Source organism: Chlorocebus sabaeus, chromosome 7 (genome assembly GCF_047675955.1).
Source record: "Chlorocebus sabaeus isolate Y175 chromosome 7, mChlSab1.0.hap1, whole genome shotgun sequence".
Lineage (NCBI taxonomy): Eukaryota > Metazoa > Chordata > Mammalia > Primates > Cercopithecidae > Chlorocebus > Chlorocebus sabaeus.
The window spans coordinates 135,820,500-135,847,137 of record NC_132910.1 but is presented as its reverse complement, the minus strand read 5'-3'; the positions used below and the strand labels follow the sequence as shown (position 1 = coordinate 135,847,137).

General features: G+C 40.4%; 1 protein-coding gene across 3 annotated transcripts in view; it reads left to right on the top strand.

Annotated features, from left to right (window-relative positions):
* CFAP97 (cilia and flagella associated protein 97) overlaps positions 1-26,638 on the top strand; it is a 44,595-nt gene that overhangs the window by 9,185 nt on the left and 8,772 nt on the right. For all 3 annotated transcript variants that reach the window (XM_008000421.3, XM_008000419.3, XM_008000420.3), the window contains exons 2-3: positions 5,703-6,763; positions 20,764-21,029. In XM_008000421.3, the coding sequence (XP_007998612.1) occupies positions 5,719-6,763; positions 20,764-21,029 (1,311 nt within the window). In that variant the 5' untranslated portion in view covers positions 5,703-5,718. The remainder of the gene's footprint in view (positions 1-5,702; positions 6,764-20,763; positions 21,030-26,638) is intronic.

Sequence of the window (26,638 nt, the reverse complement as noted above, 5' to 3'; positions counted from 1 at the left end):
CTAATTTATTACACAAACACTATTATGGTAACAGTAATGGCACTATAATGGGATTGTGTGTCATTTTTCTTTTAACAGGTCAATTCTTAATTTATGGCCTCCTCCCCTTTAGTTTTGCTTTAACTGTAAATTATATTATTCAGTATAGAAAAGTTTTGTATTCTGTATTTTTCATGTTCATACATCATCTAAATCAAGGGTCTACAAGCTGGGCACAGTGGTGTGCGCCTGTAGTCCCGGCTACTCTGGAGGCTGAGGTGGGAGGATCATGTGAGCCCAGGAGTTGGAGACTGCAGTGAGCTAGAATCCTGTCACTGCACCAGCCTGGGCGATGGAGTGAGGACCTGTTTCTTTAAAAAATTTAAATAAAATCAACCAGGGATCTACAAACTTTTCTTTTTTTTTTTGAGATGGAGTCTTGCTCTTGTCACCCAGGCTGGAGTGCAATGGCATGATCTCAGCTCCCTGCAACCTCTGCCTCCCATATTCAAGTGATCCTCCTGCCTCAGCCTCCCGAGTAGCTGGGATTACAGGCATGCACCACCAGGCCTGGCTAATTTTTGTATTTTTAGTAAAGAAGGGAGTTTCACCATGTGGGCCAGGCTGGTCTTGAACTCCTGACCTCAGGTGATCCACCCGCCTCGGCCTCCCCAAGTGTTGGGATTACAGGCGTGAGCCACCACGCCCGGCCTACAAACTTTTCAGTAGGGATCAGATGGTAGGTATTTTAGTCTCTGTGGGCCATAGGGTCTCAGTCACAGCTACTCAGCTCTGCAGTCGTAGTGGGAAAGCTGGGAGAGACAATACCTGTGCCCGTGAGTGGGGCTGCGTTCCAGTAAAATGTTATTCACAAAAACACACGGCAGACAAGATCTGGCTTATGGACAGCTACTTTGCTGACTCCTGATCTAAGTGATTATGTTAACAGAATCGTAATATTTATCTATAGAAGCTTTTCAGTGTTACAAGTAATGCTAGAATTCCCTTTATTTGTCTATTTATTTATTTATGAGATGGAGTCTCTCTCTGTCGCCCAGGCTGGAGTGCAGTGGTGTGATCTCAGCTCACTGCAGCCTCTGTCTCCCGGGTTTCAGCAGTTCTCCTGTCTCAGCCTCCTGGGTAGCTGGGATTACAGGGACGTGCCACCACGCCCAGCTAATTTTTGTATTTTTAGTAGAGATGGGATTTCACCATGTTGGCCAGGCTGGTCTCGAACTCCTGAACTCAGGTGAGCTGCCCACCTTGGCTTTTCAAAGTGCTGGGATTACAGGCGTGAGCCACCACTCCTGACTTCTAAAGATAGTCTCCCTTTGTTCCCCAGGCTGGTCTTAAACTCTGGGCTCGAGTGATCCTCCCACCTCAGCTTCCCAAAGTGCTGGGATTACAGACGTGAGCCGCTATGGTTGGCCTCCTAATAAAGTTTTGTTTTGTTTTGATTTTGGTTTTTTGAGAGAGAGAGTCTCTTTCTGTCACCCAGGCTGGAGTGCACTGGCACAATCTCGGCTCACTGCGAACTCTGCCTCCCAGGTTCAAACGATTCACCTGCCTCAGCCTTCTGAGTAGCTGGGATTACAGGTGCATGCCACCACACTTGGCTAATTTTTTGTAGTTTTAGTAGAGATGGGGTTTCACCATGTTGGCCAGGCTGGTCTCAAACCCCTGACCTCAGGCAGTCTGCCCGCCTTGGCCTCCCAAAGTGCTGGGATTAACGGTTGTGAACCACCGTGCGGGGCATCTTTTTTCTTTTTAGTATAGTATCTTTAGGATAAACTTCCAGAAGTGATATTACTAATTCAGAAGTTTTTAGGTTTTTTTATGACTCTAAAAGTGCCAGATTCCTTTTTGAAAGAGACAAGTTTCAGTTTGTATAAATTACTTGAGATAGCCAGGCGCAATGGCTCACGCCTGTAATCCCACCACTTTGGGAGGCTGAGGCGGGCAGATCATCTGAGGTCAGGAGTTTGAGACCAGCCTAGCCAACATGATGAAACCCCATCTCTACTTAAAAAACAAAATTAGCTGGACGTGGTAGCTCATGCCTGTAATCCCAGCTATTTAGGAGGCTGAGGCAGGAGAATTGCTTGAGGCAGAGTTCGCAGTGAGCCGAGATCATGCCAGTGCACCCCAGCCTGGGTGACAGAGTGAGACTCTCAAAAAACCAAAAACAAACAAAAAAACATTATTAGGAGGCCGAACACGGTGGCTCATGACTGTAATCCCAGCACTTTGGGAAGCTGAGATGGGGTGCTCACTTGAGCCCAGAGTTCCAGACCAGCCTGGGCAACATAGGCAGACTCTGTCTCTAGAAAATAAAGCAGCTGGGCACGATGGCTCACGCCTGTAATCCCAGCACTTTGGGAGGCTGAGGTGGGCAGATCACCTGAGTTCAGAGTTTGAGACTAGCCTGGCTAATATGGCAAAACCCCTTTTCTACTAAAAATATAAAAATTAGCTGGGCGTGGTGGTGCATGCCTGTAATCCCAGCTTCCTGGGAGGCTGAGCCGGGAGAATCACGGAAACCCGGGTGGTGGAGGCTGCAGTGAGCCGAGATCCCACTACTGCACTCCAGCCTGGGTGACAGAGAGAGACTCTGTCTCAAAAAAAAAAAGAGAGAAAGAAAATAAGAAAAACCCGGGTGTGGTGGTGCATGCCCGTAGTTCCAGCTAGTAGGGAGACTGAGGTGGGAGGATCACTTGAGCCCAGGAGCTCCTGCAGTTGGAGACTGCAGTGAGCTAGAATCCTGTCACTGCACTCTAGCCTGGTGACAAAGCAAGACCCTGTCTCAAAAGATAAAACATAAAAATAAACTTTATCAAGTATCTGTCTTTTAAGGATTTGGGATAGAGACTTCCCTCTGTCAGTTTGAGTTTTAAAATGAGAAGGCATTAATCGATGCTATGGAAAATAGTAAAACTGGTATTTTAATGTTTATTAGGTATACATTTATAATCTTAAATTTTAAGATCTTCTTACATATTAGAATTTTAAAACTCACTTGTATTTTGCTTAATCTTCATTTAGCTGATAAAATATATTAAATTTTCCTAAACGTTGTATACCATTTGCTAACTTAACATCACAAATTTTTATTGTTTAGATTTTTTTTTTAGGTACCTCAAACTGCTGGCTAGGCACACTTACAAACCTAACAAAGGAAATCTTCCTAAGCACTTAGATATTGTTTATAAAACCAACTAAGTCTAAACTTACTGATTTAATCAATTAGATTCCCTTCTGTGCTTAAATGTAGATGACAGTTTAATTTTTATGAATCTAATACGTCAGAATCTTTTCAACTCTTCGAAACACTAAAGACAAGCAGAATTAACCCATGATAAAATGTATTACCACACATACCTTAACCTGTCATGTTAATTTATCACAATAGTATTAATAATACTAGTTTGACTCACTTTTAGATTATATACTTTAAAAAAGATTTTTTTAAGGTTGCACAGTCACTTAAGCAATTAAAGGCTGCAGAGTGTTGTGGCTGGTTTAGGATACAGATTACATAATCATTTACTCCTTGATTTGATGTAAAATAGAATTAATTATAATATGAATATAGTGAGCACATAATTGCATTTTTTGCTATTTTTGTTTTGTTTTGTTTTTAAGATAGAGTCTCGCACTGTCGCCCAGGCTGGAGTGCTACAATGGCGTGATCTCAGCTCACTGCAATCTCCACCTCCTGGGTTCATGCCATTCTCCTGCCTCAGCCTCCTGAGTAGCTGGGATTATAGGCGCCCACCACCACACCTGGCTGATTTTTTGTATTTTTAGTAGAGGTGGGGTTTCACTGTGTTGGCCAGAGTGGTCTCGAACTCCTGACCTCGTGATCCACCTGCCTTCACCTCCCAGAGTGCTGGGGATTACAGGCATGAGCCACCGTGCCTGGCCCTTTGCTGTTTTATTACTGGAAATTATTTTATTGTCACTTTTGAATATCAGTGTGTACTCATGGCTTCTCATAGAAATTATTTTTTCATTTTTATGTATACTTGTCTTTTTTCTTTTTCAGTGCCGAATTGTCCAACGTAGACAGTGGAAGCCCCTTTAAACTGATCCTCTGTTTGATTCCCGCCCCCCCAGGCATATTTATGAATATTGTGCTTTCTGGCAACAATAAGCCGGTCCAGGCTCTTTGCCTCCAGAAATGCAGTCCCCTGCCTGCCAAGGAGTCCTGGGGTTTTTTTAGTGGAGAATAGAATTAGAAGGTCAATTCTGATCTTAAGGTTATCAGTAATGGATAATGTGACACAGCTGCTTTGACCACTGTAATAACAGATTAAAAAATTTTTTTTTAAAGACTATGACTTTATAGTGATGTTTCTAATTTAACTGTATGGAATATTAAAATATTTTAAATCAATGTTTTTATCATAGTAATATATAAATTTACAGGTCAACTAGTAATTTAAGGTCTGTAACAAAAACAGTGGTCTCTAAGGAAAAAAGCACACAAAAATCAAGTGGTCCCTGCCCCATAATAAAGGGAACTACTTTGAACATTTTAATCCATTTTTTGTAATACCTAACTCCATGTGTCTGAATAATATGCCTTGATTTTTCCATTTTAGACAGCCATTGGCTGTCTGCTGTGAAATATCTCTTATATCATACCCCCTTTAACACAGTGAGACATATATTCTTCCCCTTTCATTTTCTACATGTGCTTTTGGCGGTTTGTGATTACACATTCAGAAGTTTGACATACCTGTGCAGCCTGTATGTGTGACTTAGAACTTTTGTTCCTCTTCAAGAAGGGTTGGGGAACCTTGACAAGAATCATCTCCTTGTCTCTGCTGCTTCCTCCCTAACTGCGGTAAAGGAGCAGAAAGGGGGCAGAGACAGCAAGTCCTGAAACGTGTTAGGCAGTCCTCACTGCACGGCTTCCACTAGAATCGTGTTTGGACTGGTTTAGCTGGTCCTATGAGATTTTTCTTCTTTTCTTTTATTTTTTTGACTTTTATTCTCAAGGGAGGTGACCTATGAGATTCTTTTTTAATTCTATCCTTTCTTATTCTAAACTCTAATTGTATTTAATTTGTATATTTTTTGGGTTTTTGTTTTTGTTTGTTGTTGTTGAGACAGAGTCTCGCTCTGTCACCAGGCTGGAGTGCAGTGGTGTGATCTCTACTCACTGCAACCTCCACTTCCTGGCTTCAAGCAATTCTGCCTCAGCCTCCCGAGTAGCTGGGACTACAGGCACGCGCCATCACGCCCAGCTAATTTTTGTATTTTTGGTAGAAATGGAGTTTCACCACGTTGGCCAGGATAGTCTCAATCTCTTGGCCTGGTGATCCGCCTGCCTTGGCCTCCCAAAGTGTTGGGATTACAGGCGTGAGCCACCGCGTCAAGCCTTTTTCTTTGTTTCGTTGTACTTAATTTATAGAAGGCAGATTATCCTTAAGGTTCGCTTAGGTATCCATGTTTGTGACATCCCTGCCTTGATGATCTGTTATTTTCTTGTGAACTTAATTATGGAACTTTTTTATTTTTCAAATAATTGGTAGAACTTGTTACTCATACAACCCCATCATCACTTCACTGAGTTACTTTTTTGTTGTTGTTTTTATAATGTTTCTTTTTATATATTAACCACACTTGTCAGTTTGGGAAAATAATTATTGTATACAAATGGGAAGTATTTGGAAATCACTCTTTAGTCTGATGTTTACCTTTTTTTTTTTTGGCAGATATATTTTTGCCATCATGGATCAGTTTGGAGATATATTAGAAGGTGAAGTCGACCATTCTTTCTTTGACAGTGACTTTGAAGAAGGAAAGAAATGTGAAACTAACTCAGTTTTTGACAAGCAAAATGATGACCTGAAGGAAAGAATAGATAAAGATACAAAAAATGTGAACTCGAACACTGGAATGCAAACAACAGAAAATTATCTTACTGAGAAGGGAAATGAAAGAAACCTGAAACTTCCCCCAGAACACCCTGTAGAGAACGATGTTACACAAACTGTAAGTTCTTTCTCATTGCCAGCCTCTTCAAGATCAAAAAAATTGTGTGATGTTACAACAGGACTTAAAATACACGTGTCCATTCCAAGTAGAATTCCCAAAATTGTAAAAGAAGGTGAAGATGATTACTACACAGGTGGAGAGGAAAGTAGTGATGATGGGAAGAAATACCATGCCAAGTCCAAGTCCACCAAACCATCTACCAACGTTAAAAAAAGCATAAGGAAAAAGTATTGCAAAGTTAGCTCCTCTTCCTTCTCCTCTTTATCTTCCTCATCTTCAAGTTCAAGCACAGATTGTTTAGATGCAGCATCTGATAGCCATCTATCTGATTCATCTCCATCATCCAAGAAACATGTATCTGGTGTAACCCTCCTGTCACCAAAACCGAAGTATAAATCAGAAATAAAATCGACAGAAACACAGCCTTCAAGTATGACACCAAAATGTGGCCACTACCCTGAGGAGTCTGAAGATACTGTGACCGACGTAAGTCCCTTATCAACTCCAGACATTAGCCCTCTTCAGTCTTTTGAACTGGGCATAGCAAATGATCAAAAAGTGAAAGTTGAAAAGCAAGAAAATGTGAGCCAAGAAATATATGAAGATGTTGAGGATTTGAAAAATAATTCAAAATATTTGAAATCAGCCAAAAAAGGGAAAGAAAAACATGAGCCTGGTCTGTCCTCAAAGTCGTCTTCAGTGTTAGACTCCAGTTTGGAGCACAGACATAAACAAAAAGTCTTACATGACACAATGGATCTGAACCATCTTTTGAAAGGTAATTTTCTTTTCCTCTTAAAGTATGTGTATTTACATATGGAGCGTAAATATTAAATGCTATGAATTTGAATTGATTGTTCTAGTAGATATTTTTTATTGTTGGGAATAATTGATATTATTAGTAACTTTACCAAATACTGTATTTTACCATAAAAATATCTGGAATATCATTTGTATTATTTGGTATAGTAGTTTGTATTTGTATAATACATATTTTATTTTAGTGCCTTACAAACTCAGAATGCCTAAAGAAAACAGGTGGATAAGAGAAATGAGAGAAGGGGAGCCACATGTTTTTCCGCTTGCGATAGAGACACGGGCATGTTTCGCTTTCTTCTGCACGACAGGCAGCAGCGCTCAGGCTAACACCCGATGTGGTGTCCTCATATCAGGGACAGCGGCAAGAATGCTGGCAAGTGAGAGAACTCAGAGCACACTAAAGAGGACTCTTCAGACTTTTTAAGTTAGAGGCTAAAGAGCATTACTTACAAATAATTACCAAATTGATGAAAAACATTAAGTTGCTTTAAGATATAAGGTATTTTTGAATTAGAATAGTCTTTTTGCTTTGTTTCTGTATCAATTTATTATTATTTATATTTAGTTTGAAAGTAACAATTTTCCAGTTCAAATAAAAGCAATTTCAAAGTTTATCTTTGGACTAGTTAACAGAACTAATAATACTGGGTAGGTTTTAGGTCAGTTGATGATAAAGTTTTAAAATTGTAAATAGAATTCTCTTCCTTTGTTTGAAATGTTAAAGTCTTTAGCTAGATAAATTACATATAGTAGCAATGTAAGGGCATAAATACCTTGTTAGTAGAACATGGTCAAATTGACAAAGTGTATTTAGGAGCAGTTCACACGTGATGTTCCCTCTTTTGTAGGTTTTGTTTTTTGTTTTTGAGACAAGGTCTTTCTCTGTCGTCCAGGCTGGAGTGAAGTCACATGATCACAGCTCACTGCAGCCTTGACCTCCTGGGCTTAAGTAATCCTCCTGCCTCAGCTTCCTGAGTACCTAGGACCACAGTCATGCCCCACCACACCTGGCTAATATTTTTTATTTTTGTAGAGATGAGGTTTTACTATGTTGCACAGGCTGCCTCGAACTCCTGGCCTCAAGCAAACCTCCTACCACAGCCTCCCAAAGGGCTGGGGTTACGGGTGCATGCCACTGCATCTGGCACTTTTGTAGGCATTTTTTCCACCTTTCTCTGATTGTACCTATTGATTGTTTAGAGTCTCTGAAAAATCACTCTCTTAGTGTTGGCCATCACCATCTAGTGGCTAAGCCTCCATCCCATAAATCTTTCCTAATAAACACTTATTCAGCCTCTTAGAACTTTCAGCATTAAACAGTTTTCTATTCATGCCCTCAGTTCCTCCCATAAGAACTAAAGTGATCTTTTACAAAGTAAATTAAAAAAAAAAAAAAAGTAAATCAGTCCTACTAGTTTCCACTCTTCAGTGACTTACTCTTATATTAAAATAATACCTGGCCAGGAGTGGTAGCTCACACCTATAATCCCAGCACTTTTGGAGGTGGAGGTGGGCAGATTCTTGAGGTCAGGAGTTTGAGAGCAGCCTGGCCAACGTGGCAAAATCGCATCTCTACAAATAATACAAAAATTTTGCCGAGCGTGGTGGCACATGTCTGTATTCTCAGGTACTCGGGAGGCTGAGGCATGAGAATTGCTTGAGCCTGAGAGGCGGAGGTTATGGTGAGCTAAGATTGCACCACTGCACTCCAGCCTGGATGACAAAGTGAGACTCCCATCTCAAAAAAAAAAAAAAATGTATCTACGTGTGTATATATATATGAAGCCAGGCATAGCGGCACATGCCTATAATCCCAGCTACTTTGAAGGCTGAGGCCAGAGCCAGAGGGTCCCTTGAGTCCCACCTAGGCAACATAGTGAAACCCGTGTATTATTATTATTATTTTTTATTTTTTTTGAGACGGAGTCTCGCTCTGTGGCCCAGGCTGGGGTGCAGTGGCCGGATCTCCGCTCACTGCAAGCTCCGCCTCCCGGGTTCCCGCCATTCTCCTGCCTCAGCCTCCCGAGGAGCTGGGACTACAGGCGCCGCCGCCACCTCGCCCGGCTAATTTTTTGTATTTTTTAGTAGAGACGGGGTTTCACCATGTTAGCCAGGATGGTCTCAATCTCCTGACCTCGTGATCCGCCGGTCTCGGCCTCCCAAAGTGCTGGGATTACAGGCTTGAACCACCGCGCCCGGCCTTCGTGTATTATTATTAAAATAATAATATCGGCCGGGCATGGTGCTCATGCCTGTAATCCCAGCACTTTGGGAGGCCGAGGCAGGTAGATCACGAGGTAAAGAAATCGAAACCATCCTGGCCAACCTAGTGAAACCCCGTCTCTACTAAAAATACAAAAATTAGTCGGGCGAGGTGGCGGCGCCTGTAGTCCCAGCTACTCGGGAGGCTGAGGCAGGAGAATGGCGGGAACCCGGGAGGCGGAGCTTGCAGTGAGCGGAGATCCGGCCACTGCACCCAGCCTGGGCCACAGAGCGAGACTCCGTCTCAAAAAAAAATGATAATAATATCTGAATTCCTTATTGTTGCCTAACAGACTCTCATCCCAGGCAGTGCATTAATATCACCTAGAGAACTCTTAAAACAAATACTGACGCCGGGCTCTGCCCTGTGCTCCAGTCACACTTGCCGTTGCCGCTACTGTTGTAAGGACGCTCCAGGTTTTTTTCCAGTGCTGGGGCGCTTGCATTGCCGCGGCCCTTTTTCTTTGCATAGGGCTCTGCTTCTACCTGTTTCTCAAGTCTCTCTGTTTATACATCACTGCCTCACAGAGCCTTTTTCTAGGCATCTATCTTCGGGAGCTTTCACACATCTCTCTGTATGGCAAAAGCCTGTTTCCCTCCATCGGGATAGTTACCGGACCCTGAAATTAGTGTAGTTTGTTTGCTCGTGTGTCCCATTGGAGTGAACGAAGGCAGGATCTTATTTCTTGTTGGAATTCCCAAATACAGGCACATAATAGACAGTATTTGTGGACAGAAGGGACTGTCAGGAAGCGGCTTCTGTTGCTCAGCTCTGCTGGTTAGGAAATGTATTTCATATGTTTCGGGGAAATTTGCTTCTGTAACAGTTGCCCATTCCTGTTAAATTTGCCGTCTGAAATACATAGAAAAAGTCTGTGCATCCTTCTGCATTATAATCTTTAAGAAGTTTGATGAATATTCTCCCCTGGGTAAAATCTCTAATTTTTAATCAAACCATCTGGGGTAACAATTTTCACTTTTTTCTTCTAATTCTTATGGCCACTTCCCAGTCTGTGTGTTCATTAATTAAGCTAGAGCATACGATTCGCTAGGTGGATGCTTCGTTGGGTTGATAGACAGCAGGCTGCAGCGGTCTCCTGCTCCTGTGGATTTCCGGCACCAACCTCAAGTGTGCTAACATAACTTTTAAACATTTTGATCGTAGGACCCTTTTACATTCAGAAAACTTATTGAGGATTCTGAAGAGCTTTTGTCTATATAGGCTATAGCTTATATCCATAAATGTTTACCATATTAGAAATTACACATTTTAAAAATATTTAATAGTAGTAATAAACTCATTATATAGTTGTCATATAATATAAGTAACGTGTCACGAAAAAGCTGTATATCCAAAAAATCAGTGATTTTTGCTAATCACTAATGTCTGGTTTAATAGAACATAGCTAGATTCTCAAATCAGCTTCTGCTTATAATCTGTTACAATCTATATATCGTTGGCTGAAGGATATACAGAAAATCTGGCATATACAAAATGTGGTTCAAAAATGAAGGAGTATTTTAATAACCTTTTCCGTTAATTGTGGATTTTTTTTATACCACAAGTCATATTTTCTGTTTGTTTGTTTGTTTGTTTGTTTGTTTGTTTTTTGAGACAGAGTCTCACTCTGTCACCCAGGCTGCAGTGCAGTGGTGCGAGCTCGGCTTACTGCAACCTCTGCCTCCCAGGTTGAAGTGATTCTCCCATCTCAGCCTCCCGAGTAGCTGGGATTGCAGCTGCCCTCCACCACACCCGGCTAATTTTTGTATTTTTAGTAGAGATGGGGTTTCACCATGTTGGTCAGGCTGGTCTGGAACTCCTGACCTCAGGTGATCTGCCTGCCTTGGCCTCTCAAAGTGCTGGGATTACATGTGTAAGCCACCTCGCCCAGCCCACAAGTAGTAGTTTCTTAGATGTTAGTTGCAATGTGAAATCTGAAATTTATCTCAATTAACTTTTAATTGTGAACTTCAGAGTCTGTTACATTAAAACATATTGATATTTCTCTCTTTTTTTATTATTATACTTTAAGTTCTAGGGTACATGTGCATAATGTGCAGGTTTGTTACATATGTATACTTGTGCCGTGTTGGTGTGCTGCACCCATCAACTCATCAGCACCCATCAACTCGTCATTTACATCAGGTATAACTCCCAGTGCAATCCCTCCCCTCTCCCCCCTCCCCATAATAGGCCCCAGTGTGTGATGTTCCCCTTCCCAAGTCCAAGTGATCTCATGTTCAGTTCCCACCTATGAGTGAGAACATGCGGTGTTTGGTTTTCTGTTCTTGCGATAGTTTGCTGAGAATGATGGTTTCCAGCTGCATCCATGTCCCTACAAAGGACATGAACTCATCCTTTTTTATGGCTGCATAGTATTCCATGGTGTATATGTGCCACATTTTCTTAATCCAGTCTGTCACTGATGGACATTTGGGTTGATTCCAAGTCTTTGCTATTGTGAATAGTGCCACAATAAACATACGTGTACATGTCTCTTTATAGCAGCATGATTTATAATCCTTTGGGTATATACCCAGTAATGGGATGGCTGGGTCATGTGGTACTTCTAGTTCTAGATCCTTGAGGAATCGCCATACTGTTTTCCATAATGGTTGAACTAGTTTACAATCCCACCAACAGTGTAAAAGTGTTTCTATTTCTCCATATCCTCTCCAGCACCTGTTGTTTCCTGACTTTTTAATGATTGCCATTCTAACTGGTGTGAGATGGTATCTCATTGTGGTTTTGATTTGCATTTCTCTGATGGCCAGTGATGACGAGCATTTTTTCATGTGTCTATTGGCTATATGCATGTCTTCTTTTGAGAAATGTCTGTTCATATCCTTTGCCCACTTTTTGATGGGGTTGTTTGTTTTTTTCTTGTAAATTTGTTTGAGTTCTTTGTAGGTTCTGGATATTAGCCCTTTGTCAGAGGAGTAGATTGCAAAAATTTTCTCCCATTCTGTAGGTTGCCTGTTCACTCTGATGGTAGTTTCTTTTGCTGTGCAGAAGCTCTTTAGTTTAATTAGATCCCATTTGTCAATTCTGGCTTTTGTTGCCGTTGCTTTTGGTGTTTTAGACATGAAGTCCTTGCCCATGCCTATGTCCTGAATGGTATTACCTAGGTTTTCTTCTAGGGTTTTATGGTATTAGGTCTAACATTTAAGTCTCTAATCCATCTTGAATTAATTTTCGTATAAGGAGTAAGGAAAGGATCCAGTTTCAGCTTTCTACTTATGGCTAGCCAATTTTCCCAGCACCATTTATTAAATAGGAAATCCTTTCCCCATTTCTTGTTTTTCTCAGGTTTGTCAAAGATCAGATGACTGTAGATGTGTGGTATTATTTCTGAGGACTCTGTTCTGTTCCATTGGTTTAACATATTGATATTTCTTGATTGAGTTTTAATGTATATTTTACTTATGCATGGTTTTGTAATGTGACATATTGGGTATTTGGAAAATATTGTTTCACTGAGCTTACAGATGTTGGCAGGCCAGGCACAGTGGCTATGCCTGTCATTCTAGCACTTTGGGAGGCAGAGGTAGGCAGATCACTTGGGCCTAGGAGTTTGAGACCAGCCTGAGCAACATGGTGAAACCCTGTCTCTACAAAAAATACAAAAATTACCTAGGCATGGTGGTGTGTGATGCTGTAGTCCCAGCTACTGGGGGAGGTTGAGATAGGAGGATCACTTGAGCCAGGGAGTTGGAGGTTGCAGTGAACTGAGATCATGCTGCTCCATTCCAACCTAGGAGACAGAGCAAGACGCTGTCTCAAAAAAAAAAAAAAAAAAGGTTGGCAAATTTCAGAATACATTATATAGAAATCATAGTTGTTCATATCACTACCAGCCTCATCAGAAAGCTCTTGAGAAGCTGTCAAACTCATGGTGGCAGATACAAGTTTACCTAAAATACTATTTTTTGCTAAAAAGCTCAAATTTTATTACTGGTAACACATATGGTCAACTGTTTTCCTCGAAGTGACAGAGTTGTTCTTTAAAATTATATTTGTAATGCAAAAATTGGATAGTGGTTGAAATTAAATCATAAAATTTCATGAGATAATGCAGATTGCTCACTAATATTGTGTAATAACATATATCTTGATATATTTGGTTTTTTTCTTGTGTGTCAAACTTCTATTGCTGCATTGCTCTTCCTTCATAATTCTTACTGTGATTTCTGTGTGTTGAACCCATTTCCCGTTCAGAAAAAAAAAAAGTGCAGCTCACTGCCAGCACTCACTTCTTGGGGCAAATGGGAAATGTGTTAAAAAGTAGCAGCCTATTGTTTGGCATTAAAAAAATATTGTTCTTATAAGATTAGGTTAAAAAATGGATTGAAGAGAGAAATGTTCTAGAAGATAAATTAAAATGTTTAATATGTCTTGTGGGCTTTATTTTTTAAATATGGGCTTGTTTGACTAAATCATAATTTTTATTTTTAAGGGGACACTTCCATTTTTTAAAATGTTGTAAGTACTATTTGATCCCACAAATTATAAACCCCACTGTACCCTAGGAAAGAGCATAAAAAAACGAGCGTACAAAAGGAAGGTGTTGTTTCAGCCAATCAAAAAAAGCTTCTTACAGGAAGGAAACACTCGACTCAGAATTGTCAAGTTTTAAAAAACCGTCTAATAGAAAATAGTCTGATTTCTGGGCTTTTTGTTCAGGGTCATCAGTGATTATCCAGGATTTTGAATACAAGAAAAGAATTCTGAATGAAACAATGTTTCTCATATAACAGGCCGCCCAAAGATAGAATAGGCTTCAGGATTGACTGAGTGGCTCAAAATGTCATCAGGGACCTACTTTGCAGCACTGTTCCTCCAGCCCTGGTGTCGGCTTCATTCTTAGGCTGCTAGGAGATGTCTGCAGCTGTTTTCAGTGTTCACCTTCAGACACAACAGTGTCCAGAGGAAGAGACACTGTCTCTTCTCTGGCTTTGGAATGGAGAAAACTTCTTAAAGAAATGTGGCCCAGTCAGCTTCCACTTAGGTCTCCTTGTCCAGAACTGGTTACACTCCCATTCCCGAACCAGTCGTTGGTAGGGGAAATGGGATTATCCGGGGCCAAGCAGGCCCATCCTGGAAGCCAGGGATCTGTGAAGTAGGAGGAAAATAGATGTACAGTAATTGGGCAGCCAACTTTGTCCAGCAGAGCTTCTCAAACTTCAGTATGCAGATGGTTAAGCCAGGGATACTGTTAAAATGCAGATTCGGGTTCAGTAAAACTAAGGTAAGAGCTAAATCGGCATTTCTAACCAGCTCCTACTGGTGGTACCCGTGCTGCAGATCTAGGGACCTTGGTCTGAATATCGAGACAGTAAACTATTTGGTTCTATTGAAAATAAAGCATTCTTCACTCTTCCTATCTAACCCATTTCTGAAACTTAATTGGATATAGAGACCCTAAATCTTTTTAACTTTTAAATAAGAAAAATAATCCTACCCCAAACTCTGAACAGTTCCCCAGTTATAATTAAATTGAAATACTGTTGAAAAACATTGAACACAGATGCTGAGCTAAAATGTAGAAGGGAAGCTTTATTCATAGTAGTGCATAGAAGAGATTTGCCAGCAGGTGGCGCTCAGGGCTTTTTAAGGCACAGGAACAAACATGGCATTTTGCCAGTGGGTACATCTGTTATTGGAGTCCATAACATAAAAATCCACCAAGGATTCTTTATAATAATGAAGCATTTTAAACACTAATTATGACTGTCAGTCTATTACATAAGGTATTGCCATCATTTTTCAAAATTATTCATGCTCGATTTACACAGTGAAGCATTTCAGATCCAAAATTCTTTTCCTATGTTTTCTTTATTTTCCACCACATAACTGCAACTGTGGTCACGGTAGGTGGATATGTACGCAGAGCCAGGCTTGTGCCTTTTCTGCATTCATCTCTAAATATACTTTATCACTTCTAACTTCTACTAAATGAGCTTTTCTAGGCTGCTTTGGTTTACCTAATTTCTTCACTGCCTTTCCCACCTCCTGGAACATAAATCCACTGATTGTGGGGAGGATAATGGTGAAGACGACACGTGAGCCTGTCAGAGCACGGCTGAGGCAGGAATGCAGCATACTCTCTGCATCTTTTCAGTTTAAACGTTTTCACGGACTTCAGTACAGAGGTTCGATAAACCAGTTTACTGCTAGTGAATACTGAGTAAAAAATTTGCAAATTAACAGCCATATTAGGTGAGCGTTCAGACAATGAGGGATACCTTTATAGCCAACCACATCAACATTTATTGGTTTAAAAGAACTTTTTTTTTTTTTTTTTTTGAGGCAGAGTCTCGCTCTGTCACCCAGGCTGGAGTGCAGTGGTGCAATCTAGGCTCACCGCAGCCTCCACCTCCTGGGTTCAAGCGATTCTCCTGCCTCAGCCTCCTGAGTTGCTGGGATTACAGGCACGTACCACCACGCCCAGCTAATTTTTGTATTTTTAGTAGACATGGAGTTTCGTCTTATTGGCCAGGCTGGTCGTGAACTCCTGACCTCAGGTGATCCGCCCGTCCCAGCCTCCCAAAGTGTTGGGATCACAGGCGTGAGCCACCACGCCCAGCCCTTTTGTTGTTTATGAAATAGAAATTTGAACTATAAAATATTAAACTTATGAAACAAAGATTAATAAAAGAATGTAAAATTAAATCTACCAAGGGCATGGAATGATGAAACAGTGTTGAACCAAGGTAAAGACAGTTTTGAAAGTGGAATAAAATTTAGGCTTCTGAGTGTTAGCGACATGATCACGAACAAGCCAGCAACTGTTCTGAGCTTCAAACTATTTGTAGGAGGAGATTGTTGATATATGTTGCTAGGGTCCATTCTAACTTCAGAGTTCTTCGGGTTCTGTGAGAAATAGTGGAAGAAGGGAAGATCATTGCAGACTGGCAGTATTAGATACAGGACTTTAAAGTGGATCTTGAAAGATTAGTCGAATTTCTGAATATTCAACCTCTTTTAGCTCAAGGGTGGCAGAGTTGGGGAATTTTCCACCTCCGTGCAAAGCTGCCTTTGCTATGTAAATGTCAAAAAATGGTTGGAATTAGATCCTTGATCTTGAGCTGTGTAAATCCCTGAATAGGCAGAAAGGGCATTAAACAAATGGAGTAGTAAACAGAAGTTTAGACATCAAGTTATGGCATGAATCTCACCTATTTGGAGAGCATTGAAGAAGTTGACCACACTAGATTTGAACGTATGTTTCCTATTTTGTATAGGTAAAATTAGGTCTCTTTAAAAAGAATCTGAAACAGCAAAATTTAAAACATTTTAGAAATACGTTGCCTCAAAATCTACTATGTAGACTATGAAATAATCACTACAGGATGTATTTTGAGAAGAAAAATAAATATAAGAAATGGGATTAAAGGAGCGTTGGTGAGCAAAGAAACTGGTTAAATTTTTTGCTAAAATGATACCAATGTGTGAGGGATTGAAGTGCCTTGTTTAAGGGGGAGATACAGACCCTGTTATGCTCTGTAAGAAGGGAGATGCCCATACTGAGATTAGCTATCAGCACGTCCTGCCTGGCAGCACATTTTATCCTTTCTTCCTGGCAAACTGCAGGAAATCTCAATACCCCCAACACACAAAAAGTATTGCCAAACATTTAAGAAAAGCAAAAGCCAACAGAGAGGCACCAGACTTGTAGCTGAAGAGTGTAATACTTCAGAGTCTTAAAAGAGCAAGCTTGATGATTTTAGGATCTTCAAGGACAAAACTGTTTTCACTAACAAGACTATCGCAGCTGGGCACGGTGGCTCATCCCTGTAATCCCAGCACTTTGGGAGGATGAGGCAGGCAGATCACCTGAGGTCGGGAGTTCGAGACCAGGCTGACCAACATGGAGAAACCCCGTCTCTACTAAAAATACAAAATTAGCTGGGCGTGGTGGCACATGCTTGTAATCCCAGCTACTAGGGAGGCTGAGGCAGGAGAATCGCTTGAACCTGGGAAGCGGAGGTTGCAGTGAGCTGAGATCACGTCATTGCACTCCAGCCTGGGCAACAAGAGCAAAACTCTGTCTCAAAAAAAAAAAAAAAAGACTATGACTATGCCTTAATTTGCTTTTTATATATTTATTTATATTTATTTTTATTTTTTTGAGACAGAGTCTCACTCTGTTGCGCAGGCTGGAGTGCAGTAGTGTGATCTCTGCTCACTGCAACCTCCACCTCCCGGGTTCAAGCAATTCTCATGCCTCAGCCTCCCCAGTAACTGGGATTACAGGCATGTGCCACCACGCCTAGCTAATTTTTGTATTTTTGTAGTATTTTTGTCTGCAGACAAAAGTCTGCAGCGACAAGGTTTTAAGCCAGGCATTAAAGACTTGCAAAACCGTTAAACTCTGCCACTCGCTGGCTTTTTAAAATAAAAATGTTATGTTCACATATAATTGGTTTATTATTTTTAGAGGAATTAATAGCTTTAACACACTTAATTTCTAGCATGGTAACTATTGATAAATGTAACCCACATACACATTCTTTGGGGTCCTCAGTCTTTAGGAGGGTGTTAAGGGGTCCTGAGGTCTAGGGGAATGGAATTGGAATAGGTGATCAGACTGTTCATAATGCTGCAAACTTTTGGAGAAAATCTTAGAGAAAAAATTTTTAAACTCAGTCAGTCTTCCAAAATAGAAAAGAATGAGAAAAAACAGTAACAAAACTTTGGTTAAAGATGACAGAAAAAGAGTGCAAACAATGCAAGTGGGTGGCTGGGTGATTTTAACTTATCAGAAGATACTATCAGAGCACATTAAAAAAACCCAGAAGTATTAGCCTTAAAAGTGAAGGAAATTCTGACATAATGCTACATGGGTGATCCTTGAGGACATGATGCAGAGTGAAATAAGGCAGTCTCAACAAGACAAGTGCTGTGTGATTATATCAGATGCTTGGAGTGGTTAAATTATACAGACAAAGAATGGTGGCTTCCAGAGGCTAAGGGAAGGGAGCAATGGGGAGTCAGTGTTTAATGGATACAGAATTTGTTTTACACAATGGAAGGAGTTTTGGAAATGGTTGATGGTGATGGTTACACAATATGAATATATTCAGTACCACTGACCTGTATACTTACAAATGGTTAACGTGGTAAATTTTGTGTTCCATGTATTTTGCCACAATAAAAAAATAAAACACCAGCCCTGTCTGATAGGGTTTCTGTTATGCTAAATATGAGTGCTCAATATATGCCAACAGAATTGGGAAAAAAGTAAACAAAATTCAGCCTAAAAAGATATTTAAAATAGTATAGGAAGAATGAAAATAAGGGCTAGAAAAATATATGCCAGGCATATCTCCTTTAACAAGGGGAAAGTAAAACTTGTCAATCTATTAATATACAAAATAGAACTCAAGATGTGAAAATCACTAAAAGAGATAGAGAAGGGTGTTTTACATTAGTAAATGGTCAAATACACCAAAAAGATAAAAGTCATCGATTTGAAATGCGTGATAAAGGCAAAACAGAACTGGAAAATAACATTTGGGAAGCCACATCACCATGGAAGCATTGATAATCAATTTTAACCAGTAACAACGAAAACTTGCATCTGCTCGTGGGATGCTCTTGGCCACAGGTATTTTGTCACACAATGATTTTTTAAAAGTGATGAACTAATCAGTTACTACTGCTACGTGACAGATTACCCCAACACTTAGGGAATAGAGAGACCCAGAGGTGATTCAGTGACCAGGACTACAGTCAACCAGGTGCTGTGTACTCACATCAGGTGCCTGGGCTTGGTACAACCTGAAGACCAGAACCCAAGGGCCCACATGGGGTTCTGCATATGGCCTGGCTTCCTCATGTGTCAGCCTTAGGGTAGTTGAACTTCTTTCATGGTGGCTCAGGATTCTAAGCACGTGTGTTCCAGGAAACAAGGCAGAGACCTCACTGCCTTTTATGACCTAGCCTCAGAAGTCACATAGCATCATTTCTTTCATGCTCTATTGGTTGAAATGGTCATAAACCCTCCCAGATTTAACGCAAAAGGGCATAAACCCCTACTTCTTAATGGGAGGAGTGTCAAATACTGTAAATTATAATAATCTTTAATTTAAATATTTTATATTTTAAAATCTCTTCAGTCCAACTTCTGGCCACAGATTTATTAACATTCTTCCCATATGCAAAAATGCATTCATCCTTTCCACAGATGCGCCTACCTGGAGATCCGGGATGTAAATCATGTCTAGCTGCAACTGAGATTCCTCAGATGTGGTTTCTTAGCTACAGCTCTTTGAGTACTCTGAGAATCTCCTGGGAAAGGCTAAGGATGAGGCATGGTTTTACTTTTAAACCCCGTAAGTCTTGGCTCTTTTATATTCTTTCTAAATTTTGTTTGAAAACTGGCCAGTTGTTTTTATTATTTTTTTAGTTCACTTCTCTTTGTCCGTTCTTATTGTGGGTAAAGTAGACCACTGGTACCTTCAGCGTTCTGCTTGGAGCTCTGCTCGGCCAGATCTACCAGTGCAGTTGTTAGTTTTTCCATTGCCCTTAACACAAGCACAGTGTTGCTAAACATTTTGCCATTTCATCTCCTGAGACTTCATCAACAACCTTCTCTAGGCCCTTGCAGCTCTGCTGGCCACCAGGTCCCAAAGCAGGTCCCGAAGCTGGTACTAAGTTTGTTCCAGGAGCACCTCATTTCCTGTGCCATGGTTAGGCACTTTGATCCTGGCCTTTGAGTCTTTGCAGGTTGCTGCTTCACACAACTAAGTTTTGTGGTGATGTGTTAGCAGAACAGCAGTAACTAATATAAAATAGAGAACATTGCCATCATCCTAGAAAATGTGCTTCATGCCCCACTTTGATCAAAACCCACCCTTCAGCCTGGTGCAGTGGCTCATGTCTGTAATCCCAGCACTTTGGGAGGCGGAGGTGGGTGGATCACCTGAGGTCAGGAGTTCAAGACCAGCCTGGCCAACATGATGAAGCTCCCATCTCTACTAAAAATACAAAAATCAGCCGGGTGTGGTGGCAGATGCCTGTAATCCCAGCTACTCAGGAGGCTGAGGGACAGAGCAAGACCCTGTCTCAAAAAAAAAAAAAAAGACAAAAACCATTAGATAAAAATAGCTTACTATTAATTTCCTTTAGAATTGAATTTTAAAGGGCTTATAGATAAATTAATCTAGAAGCCTTGTTCTACAAAAGGAGCCTGGTGAGCATAAAATACTAAGCTACGTCCAATTTTTTTCGACAAAGTTGTAATCCAGATGTCATTAGTATTATTTCATAAATACTTTTTCATGTATTCATACATATTTTTAAGGGTTAAAGCATGTACCACCGGGCCGGGCACAGTGGCTTATGCCTGCAATCCCAGCACTTTGGGAGGCTGAGGTGGATGGATCACCTGAGGTCAGGAGTTCAAGACCAGCCTGGCCAACATGGTAAAACCCCATCCTTACTAAAAATACCAAAATTAGCCAGGCGTGGTGGCAGATGCCTGTAATCCCAGCTACTCTGGAGGCTGAGGCAGGAGAATCGCTTGAACCCAGGAGGCGGAGGTTGCAGTGAGCTGAGATTGCGCCATTGCCCTCCAGCCTGGGCAACAAGAGGGAAACTCCGTCTCAAAAGAAAGGGGGAGGAAAAAAAAAAGCATGTACCGCATACTTACTTTGTTTGACAATTTTCTCTTTTTTTGTTCTTTTCTGTAGCTTTTCTGCAATTAGATAAAAAAGGACCACAAAAGCATCACTTTGATCAACCTTCAGTAGCACCTGGGAAAAACTACTCTTTCACAAGAGAAGAGGTGAGACAGATCGATCGGGAAAATCAGAGGCTTTTGAAAGAACTGTCAAGACAGGCGGAAAAGCCAGGAAGCAAAAGTACAATTCCTAGATCAACTGATCATCCCCCAAAGTTATATCACAGTGCTCTCAACAGACAGAGGGAACAACAAAGGATTGAGAGAGAAAACTTGGTAAGTAACTAAAATAGTCGTCAAAGAAAATGTGTTTGCACTGATTTGTACGTCCAACTTACAGGAAACCTAAATACAGCCAAATATTCAAACTTCATTACATAAAAGCAGGTACAGTATGTGTGGTATGAAACATATGATGTGCTGTAAGTCTGGAAGAGACAATATGTATTTTTATCCAGGAAACTATATATTAAGAGACCATTGGCCAGATGCAGTGGGTCACACCTATAATTCTAGCACTCTGGGAGGCCGAGGTGGGCAGCTCGCTTGAGGCAAGGAGTTTGAGACCAGATTGTGCAATCTGGCAAAACCCCAGCTCTACCAAAAATGCAGAAATTAACTGGGCATGGTGGCACACACCCGTGATCCCAGATACTTGGGAGGCTGAGGTGGGAGGAGCATCTGAACCCGGCTGGCGTAGGTTACAGGGAGCTGAGATTCTACCACTGGACTCCAGCCTGGGCAACAGAGCCAGACTCCATCTCAAAAAAAGAAAAAAAAAAAAAAAAAAAAAGAGAGAGAGAGAAAGAGACCATTAAAGGAAAATACTGGAAGTTCCATTATTTATTTGCCTAGATCAGTTAAATCACTGCAGTAGAACAGGAAGTGGTATCCAAGGGTCAAATACAGTGTTTCTTCTGTGAAGTATTCAGTCACTAGTGAAATCTCTTTTACTTTACTGTGTCCCAGAAAGCTAAAATAAATTGTGTATCACTTATTTTAAAGGATCAGTGTATCTCCAATAGGCCAAATTGTTAGTCTGCTACTTAAATGTATGAAACATTGATTGTTACAAATCATATAGTTTGATATTCTAAGAAAATAAAAATGGGAACTGTTGAAAATCTTCACATTTAAAACTATTATAGCATATTTTCTTCATAAGATTTAGTTTATAATAATCGCTGATATTTACTAAACACTAGGCATTGTTTTCTGAGTATCTTCCAAGTATTAACTTATTGAATCCTGACAACAATTCTCCGAAGTGGATAACTATGTTTATCCACATCTTACAACGAAAAAACTCAGCTCAGACAGGTTAAATATTTAGCACAGAGCTACTAAGTATGCTGCTGAGCCAAGATTTTAAACCTGGGTAGTCTCTTAAACTAGAATTAGACCCTTAATGAACACATAAACTCTGAGCTAAAATAATTTAGAAAGCTATTAAAATTATTAAGACCATTTTCAAAATTAACCCTCCTTATGTGTCATTACCAGTGTTTTCCTACGTAACCATATGCTTACCTAAGCTTGTAACAACTCCTTTGTACATTTCTTTATTATCATACTAACCCCAAGATTTGGGAAGCTAGGATTACTATTTATAAAAACTAGTAGTCTTGAACCCTTCAAGAGGATTACCCTGCACGTGGCAAGGAACAGATAACTAAGCTAGGTGAAATGAGGTTGGTGGGAGCTGAGATAGATGATAGCGTTCCACACATCACCTTCGCAATATTCAAGATTCATTCATGTTTCATGGAAATTTGAAATTCCCATATGTTGCAAACATTTGGGATTACTTCCTTTGTTTTCACTCTCGCACCTGTCTCTGGGCTGATCTCATTTAATAAACAATTACATTGTGCATATTATTTTACAAGTGTTAGGCATTTCAGGCAAATCCTGATAGCAATCTTACAGTTACTGTAGTTACAGAAGAGTAAAAGAGACACTGGTTGGGGCACAGGAACTTACTCAGGGTCACTCAGCTAGCAGGTGTCAGAGCCCAGGTGCAAATCCAGGTTGCCTAGCTTTGGGGTTACCTTTTTTATTAACCAGCTTTATTGAGATAATTCACAGACTATTACCCATTTAAAGTATACACATTCAATGGTTTTTGGTATATTATTAAGTTGTAGTAATGTATATATAACTTAAAATTTGCCACTTTAACAATTTTTAAGTGTATAATTCAGTGGCATTAAGAATATCCACAGTGTTGGGCAACTGTCACTTTAACAATTTTAAGTGTATAATTCAGTGGCATTAAGCATATCCACAGTGTTGGGCAACTGTCACTACCATCTATTTCTAAAGCGTTTTCATCGCTTCATACAGATGCTGTGCTTATTAAACAGCTCTCCTTTCCCCACCTGCTTATCGTCTGAGGGTGTCTAGTCTACTTTCTGTCTCTATGAATTTGGCTATTCTAAATATTTCATATGAGTAGAACCATATCTGGTTTATTTCACTTAAAATGTTTTCACGTTTCATCTATATTGTAGCATGTATCAGAACCTAATTCCTTTTTATGGCTGAATACTATTCCATTGTAGGTGTAGACTTAAGCTACAGTGAATATTACTGAAGTGAATATTGGCAACTATCTGTTCATGTCCCTGCTTTTAGTTCCTTAGGGTGTACACATAGAGTAGAATTCCTGGGTCATATGGTAATTTTGTGTTTAGCTTTTTAAGGAACCTGAGTTTACTTTTTTTTTTTTTTTTTTAGAGATGGAGTCTCACTCGTTGCCAGGCTGGAGTGCAGTGGCGCGATCTCAGCTCACTGCAACCTCTGCCTCCCAGGTTCAAGCGATTCTTCTGCCTCAGCCTCCTGAGTAGTTGGGACTGCAGGCACATGTCAGCACACCCGGCTAATTTTTTGTATTTTTAGTAGAGATGGGGTTTCACCGTGTTAGCCAGGATGGTCTCAATCTCCTGACTACATGATCCTCCCTCCTCTGCCTCCCAAAGTGCTTCGATTACAGGCGTGAGCCACTCCACCCATTGACTTTGATTATTTTTCTATTTAAAAAATCCTTAGTCTAGGCCTGATGACTCATGCCTGTAATATAAATATCACTATTTATATTGAGCCTGTTTGACAGTCTTAAATATTACCTTCCTGACCAGAAGTATGGTCTTAACCATACTTCAAGCCTTCTCATACTCAACCTTAAGAAAAAAAGAGCCACATTCACTCTTTGAGTGTGAGCTGATACTTTTTTTTTTTTTTTTTTTTTTGTAGAGATGAGATCTCACTTTGTTGCCCAGACTGGTCTCAGACTCCTGACCTCAGGCAATCCTTCCGCCTTAGCCTCCTAAAGTGCTGGGATTACAGGCGTGAGCTACTGCGCCTGGGCTGATAAACTTTTTAATCTGTTTGCTAAACTGTTAATATTTAAAATATACATGCATGTGTTCAGCACACACAGACACACTTTTGTAGTTATTTCTGTGTTAGATATACTGCAAAACAGAATTCATTCCTTTATATTTTTTATGATTTATATTCCTTCATTTGCTCTATCTCCAGTGACAGAGAACAATTCAGGTGGCTAACAGACATGATGACTAAAGCATTTCTGTTCTGGCACTCTTACATCAGTGTGTTAGCAATTCAGAGGCTATTTAGATGGAAATAATCCCAGACAAAGAAGTAGCGTTGTGCAGAAAAGATAGAGAAGGAAGGCAGTGATTGTATAAAACTGACTTCTGTGCTCTACAGTTAAAAACATACTGTTCATCTGTCCTTCTGATGAGGTTCAAGATCCTCATTATTTGTTTCAATAGGTAGATATTATCCTTCCTCTCATTAAACATTGCATCCAAACAAAAATTAAGGGAATAAAAATTATTCTAGCTTATTAGCCTAGCTTATTAGCAAATTTTAAATTCAGAGAAATGAAAATTTTATCCAGTAGAGAGTGTTTTTATCCAGTAGATAACTTTATCAGTAGAAAGCCTCAATGATCATTATACTTTAAATAATATTAGAATTTTATTACTTGTAAAAAGGGGAGTAATTTTTTAATTCATGAATTCTGAAATATTATTTTTAGCCAGGTACAGTGGCTTACGCCTGTAATCCCAGCATTTTGGGAGGCCAGGGCCGGAGGGTTGCCTGAGCCCAGAAGTTCAAGACCATAATGGTCAACGTTGTGAGATTTCATCTCTACAAAAAATAAAAAATTATCCAGGCGTGGTGGCGCATGGCTGTAATCCCAGCTGCTCCAGAAGCTGAGGAGGAGGATCGCTTGGTCCTGGGAGGTCAAGGCTGCAGAGAGCCGTAATCACTCCACCTCCACCTCCTGCGTTCAAGTGATCCTTCAGCCTGGGTGACAGAGCAAGACCCTATCTCAAAAAAAAAGAAAGGAAGATTCTTGTTGAACTATATCTCTTTCTTTTCATTTGAACTTTTTCCCAAAAGAGCACAAGAACAATCTTAGCAGAAGGAGAGGTGGTTAAAGATACTTGGTTTATGGTTTCACTTTACCCTCTAAGAAGAAGTGAGATTATTTCATTCTTTTGAATGCGTGTCAGTTTCCTCAGGTGTGAAATAATGTTGAGGGGAGAGAAGTAATTCAAGCAAAGTTATGGAGGAAGTAAGATTCCTAGAGGAATGTGGTATCAGGGTTGGACCCTAAAGTTAACTAAATGGAGTTAACTTACTTACTTTTTTTTTTTTTACTTTCTAAGATTATGTTTGTAAATAAAATAGTCCTTAGTTATTTTGTTGCTCTTGTTTTGGGGGGAGTTTTTTGTTGGCTTTTGGAGATGTTACCCAGGCTGAACTCCTGGGCTTAAGTGATCCTCCCAGCTCAGCCTCCTGAGTAGCTGGGACTACAAGCATGTGACACCCTGCCTAGCTTATTAGCAAATTTTAAATTCAGAGGAATGAAAATAAATAGACAATATCATCTAGCCCATCTTTTCACGTACAAAAATTTAAACGAACAAATAAATAATGTATTAATGATTTCTGCAGCTGTTAGCATAATTTTTCCAGTTAGGAGTTCTTGTGTGTTTTATTTTATTTTATTTTTAAAATAAAAGGCATGTATGAATTTAGAAACTTAAGGCAGTTTCTTTTTTTTTTTTTTTTTTTTTTTGAGACAAGGTCTCGCTTTGTCACCCAGGCTGGAGTACAGTGGCACAATCTTGGCTCACTACAACCTCTGCCTTGCGAGTTCAAGCTATTCTCCTGCCTCAGTGCCCTGAGTAGCTGAGATCACAGGCATGTGCCACCACCCCTGGCTAGTTTTTGTATTTTTAGTAGAGACAGAGTTTCACCATGTTGGCCAGGCTGGTCTCACAAACTCCTGACCTCAGGTGATCTACTGGCCTCAGCATCTCAAAGTGCTGGGGTTACAGGCGTGAGCCACCACACCTGGCCTAAGGCAGTTCTTAAAAACATTCAATGAAAAATAGGCCAGGGCCGGTGGATCACCTGAGATCAGGAATTCGAGACCAGTCTGGGCAACATGGTGAAACCCATCTCTACTAAAAATACAAAAAATTAGCCGGGCGTGGTAGTGGGTGCCTGTAATCCCAGGGATCCTGTAATCCCAGCTACTCAGGAGGCTGAGGCAGGAGAATCACTTGAACCCGGGAAGCAGAGGTTGCAGTGAGCCAAGATACTCTCCTGGGCAACAAGAGCAAAACTCCGTCTCAATAAATAAATAGATAAATAATAAATAATAAAATTCTCCTCTTCTGTGCTTTGCCTGCTAGTATACAGGAGTAACTTTATTTTATTTATTTATTTATTTAGATGATCTCACTCTGTCACCCAGGCTGGAGTGCAGTGATGTGATCTTGGCTCCTTGCAACCTCCACCTCCTGGGTTCAAGTGATTCTCCTGCCTCAGCCTCCTGA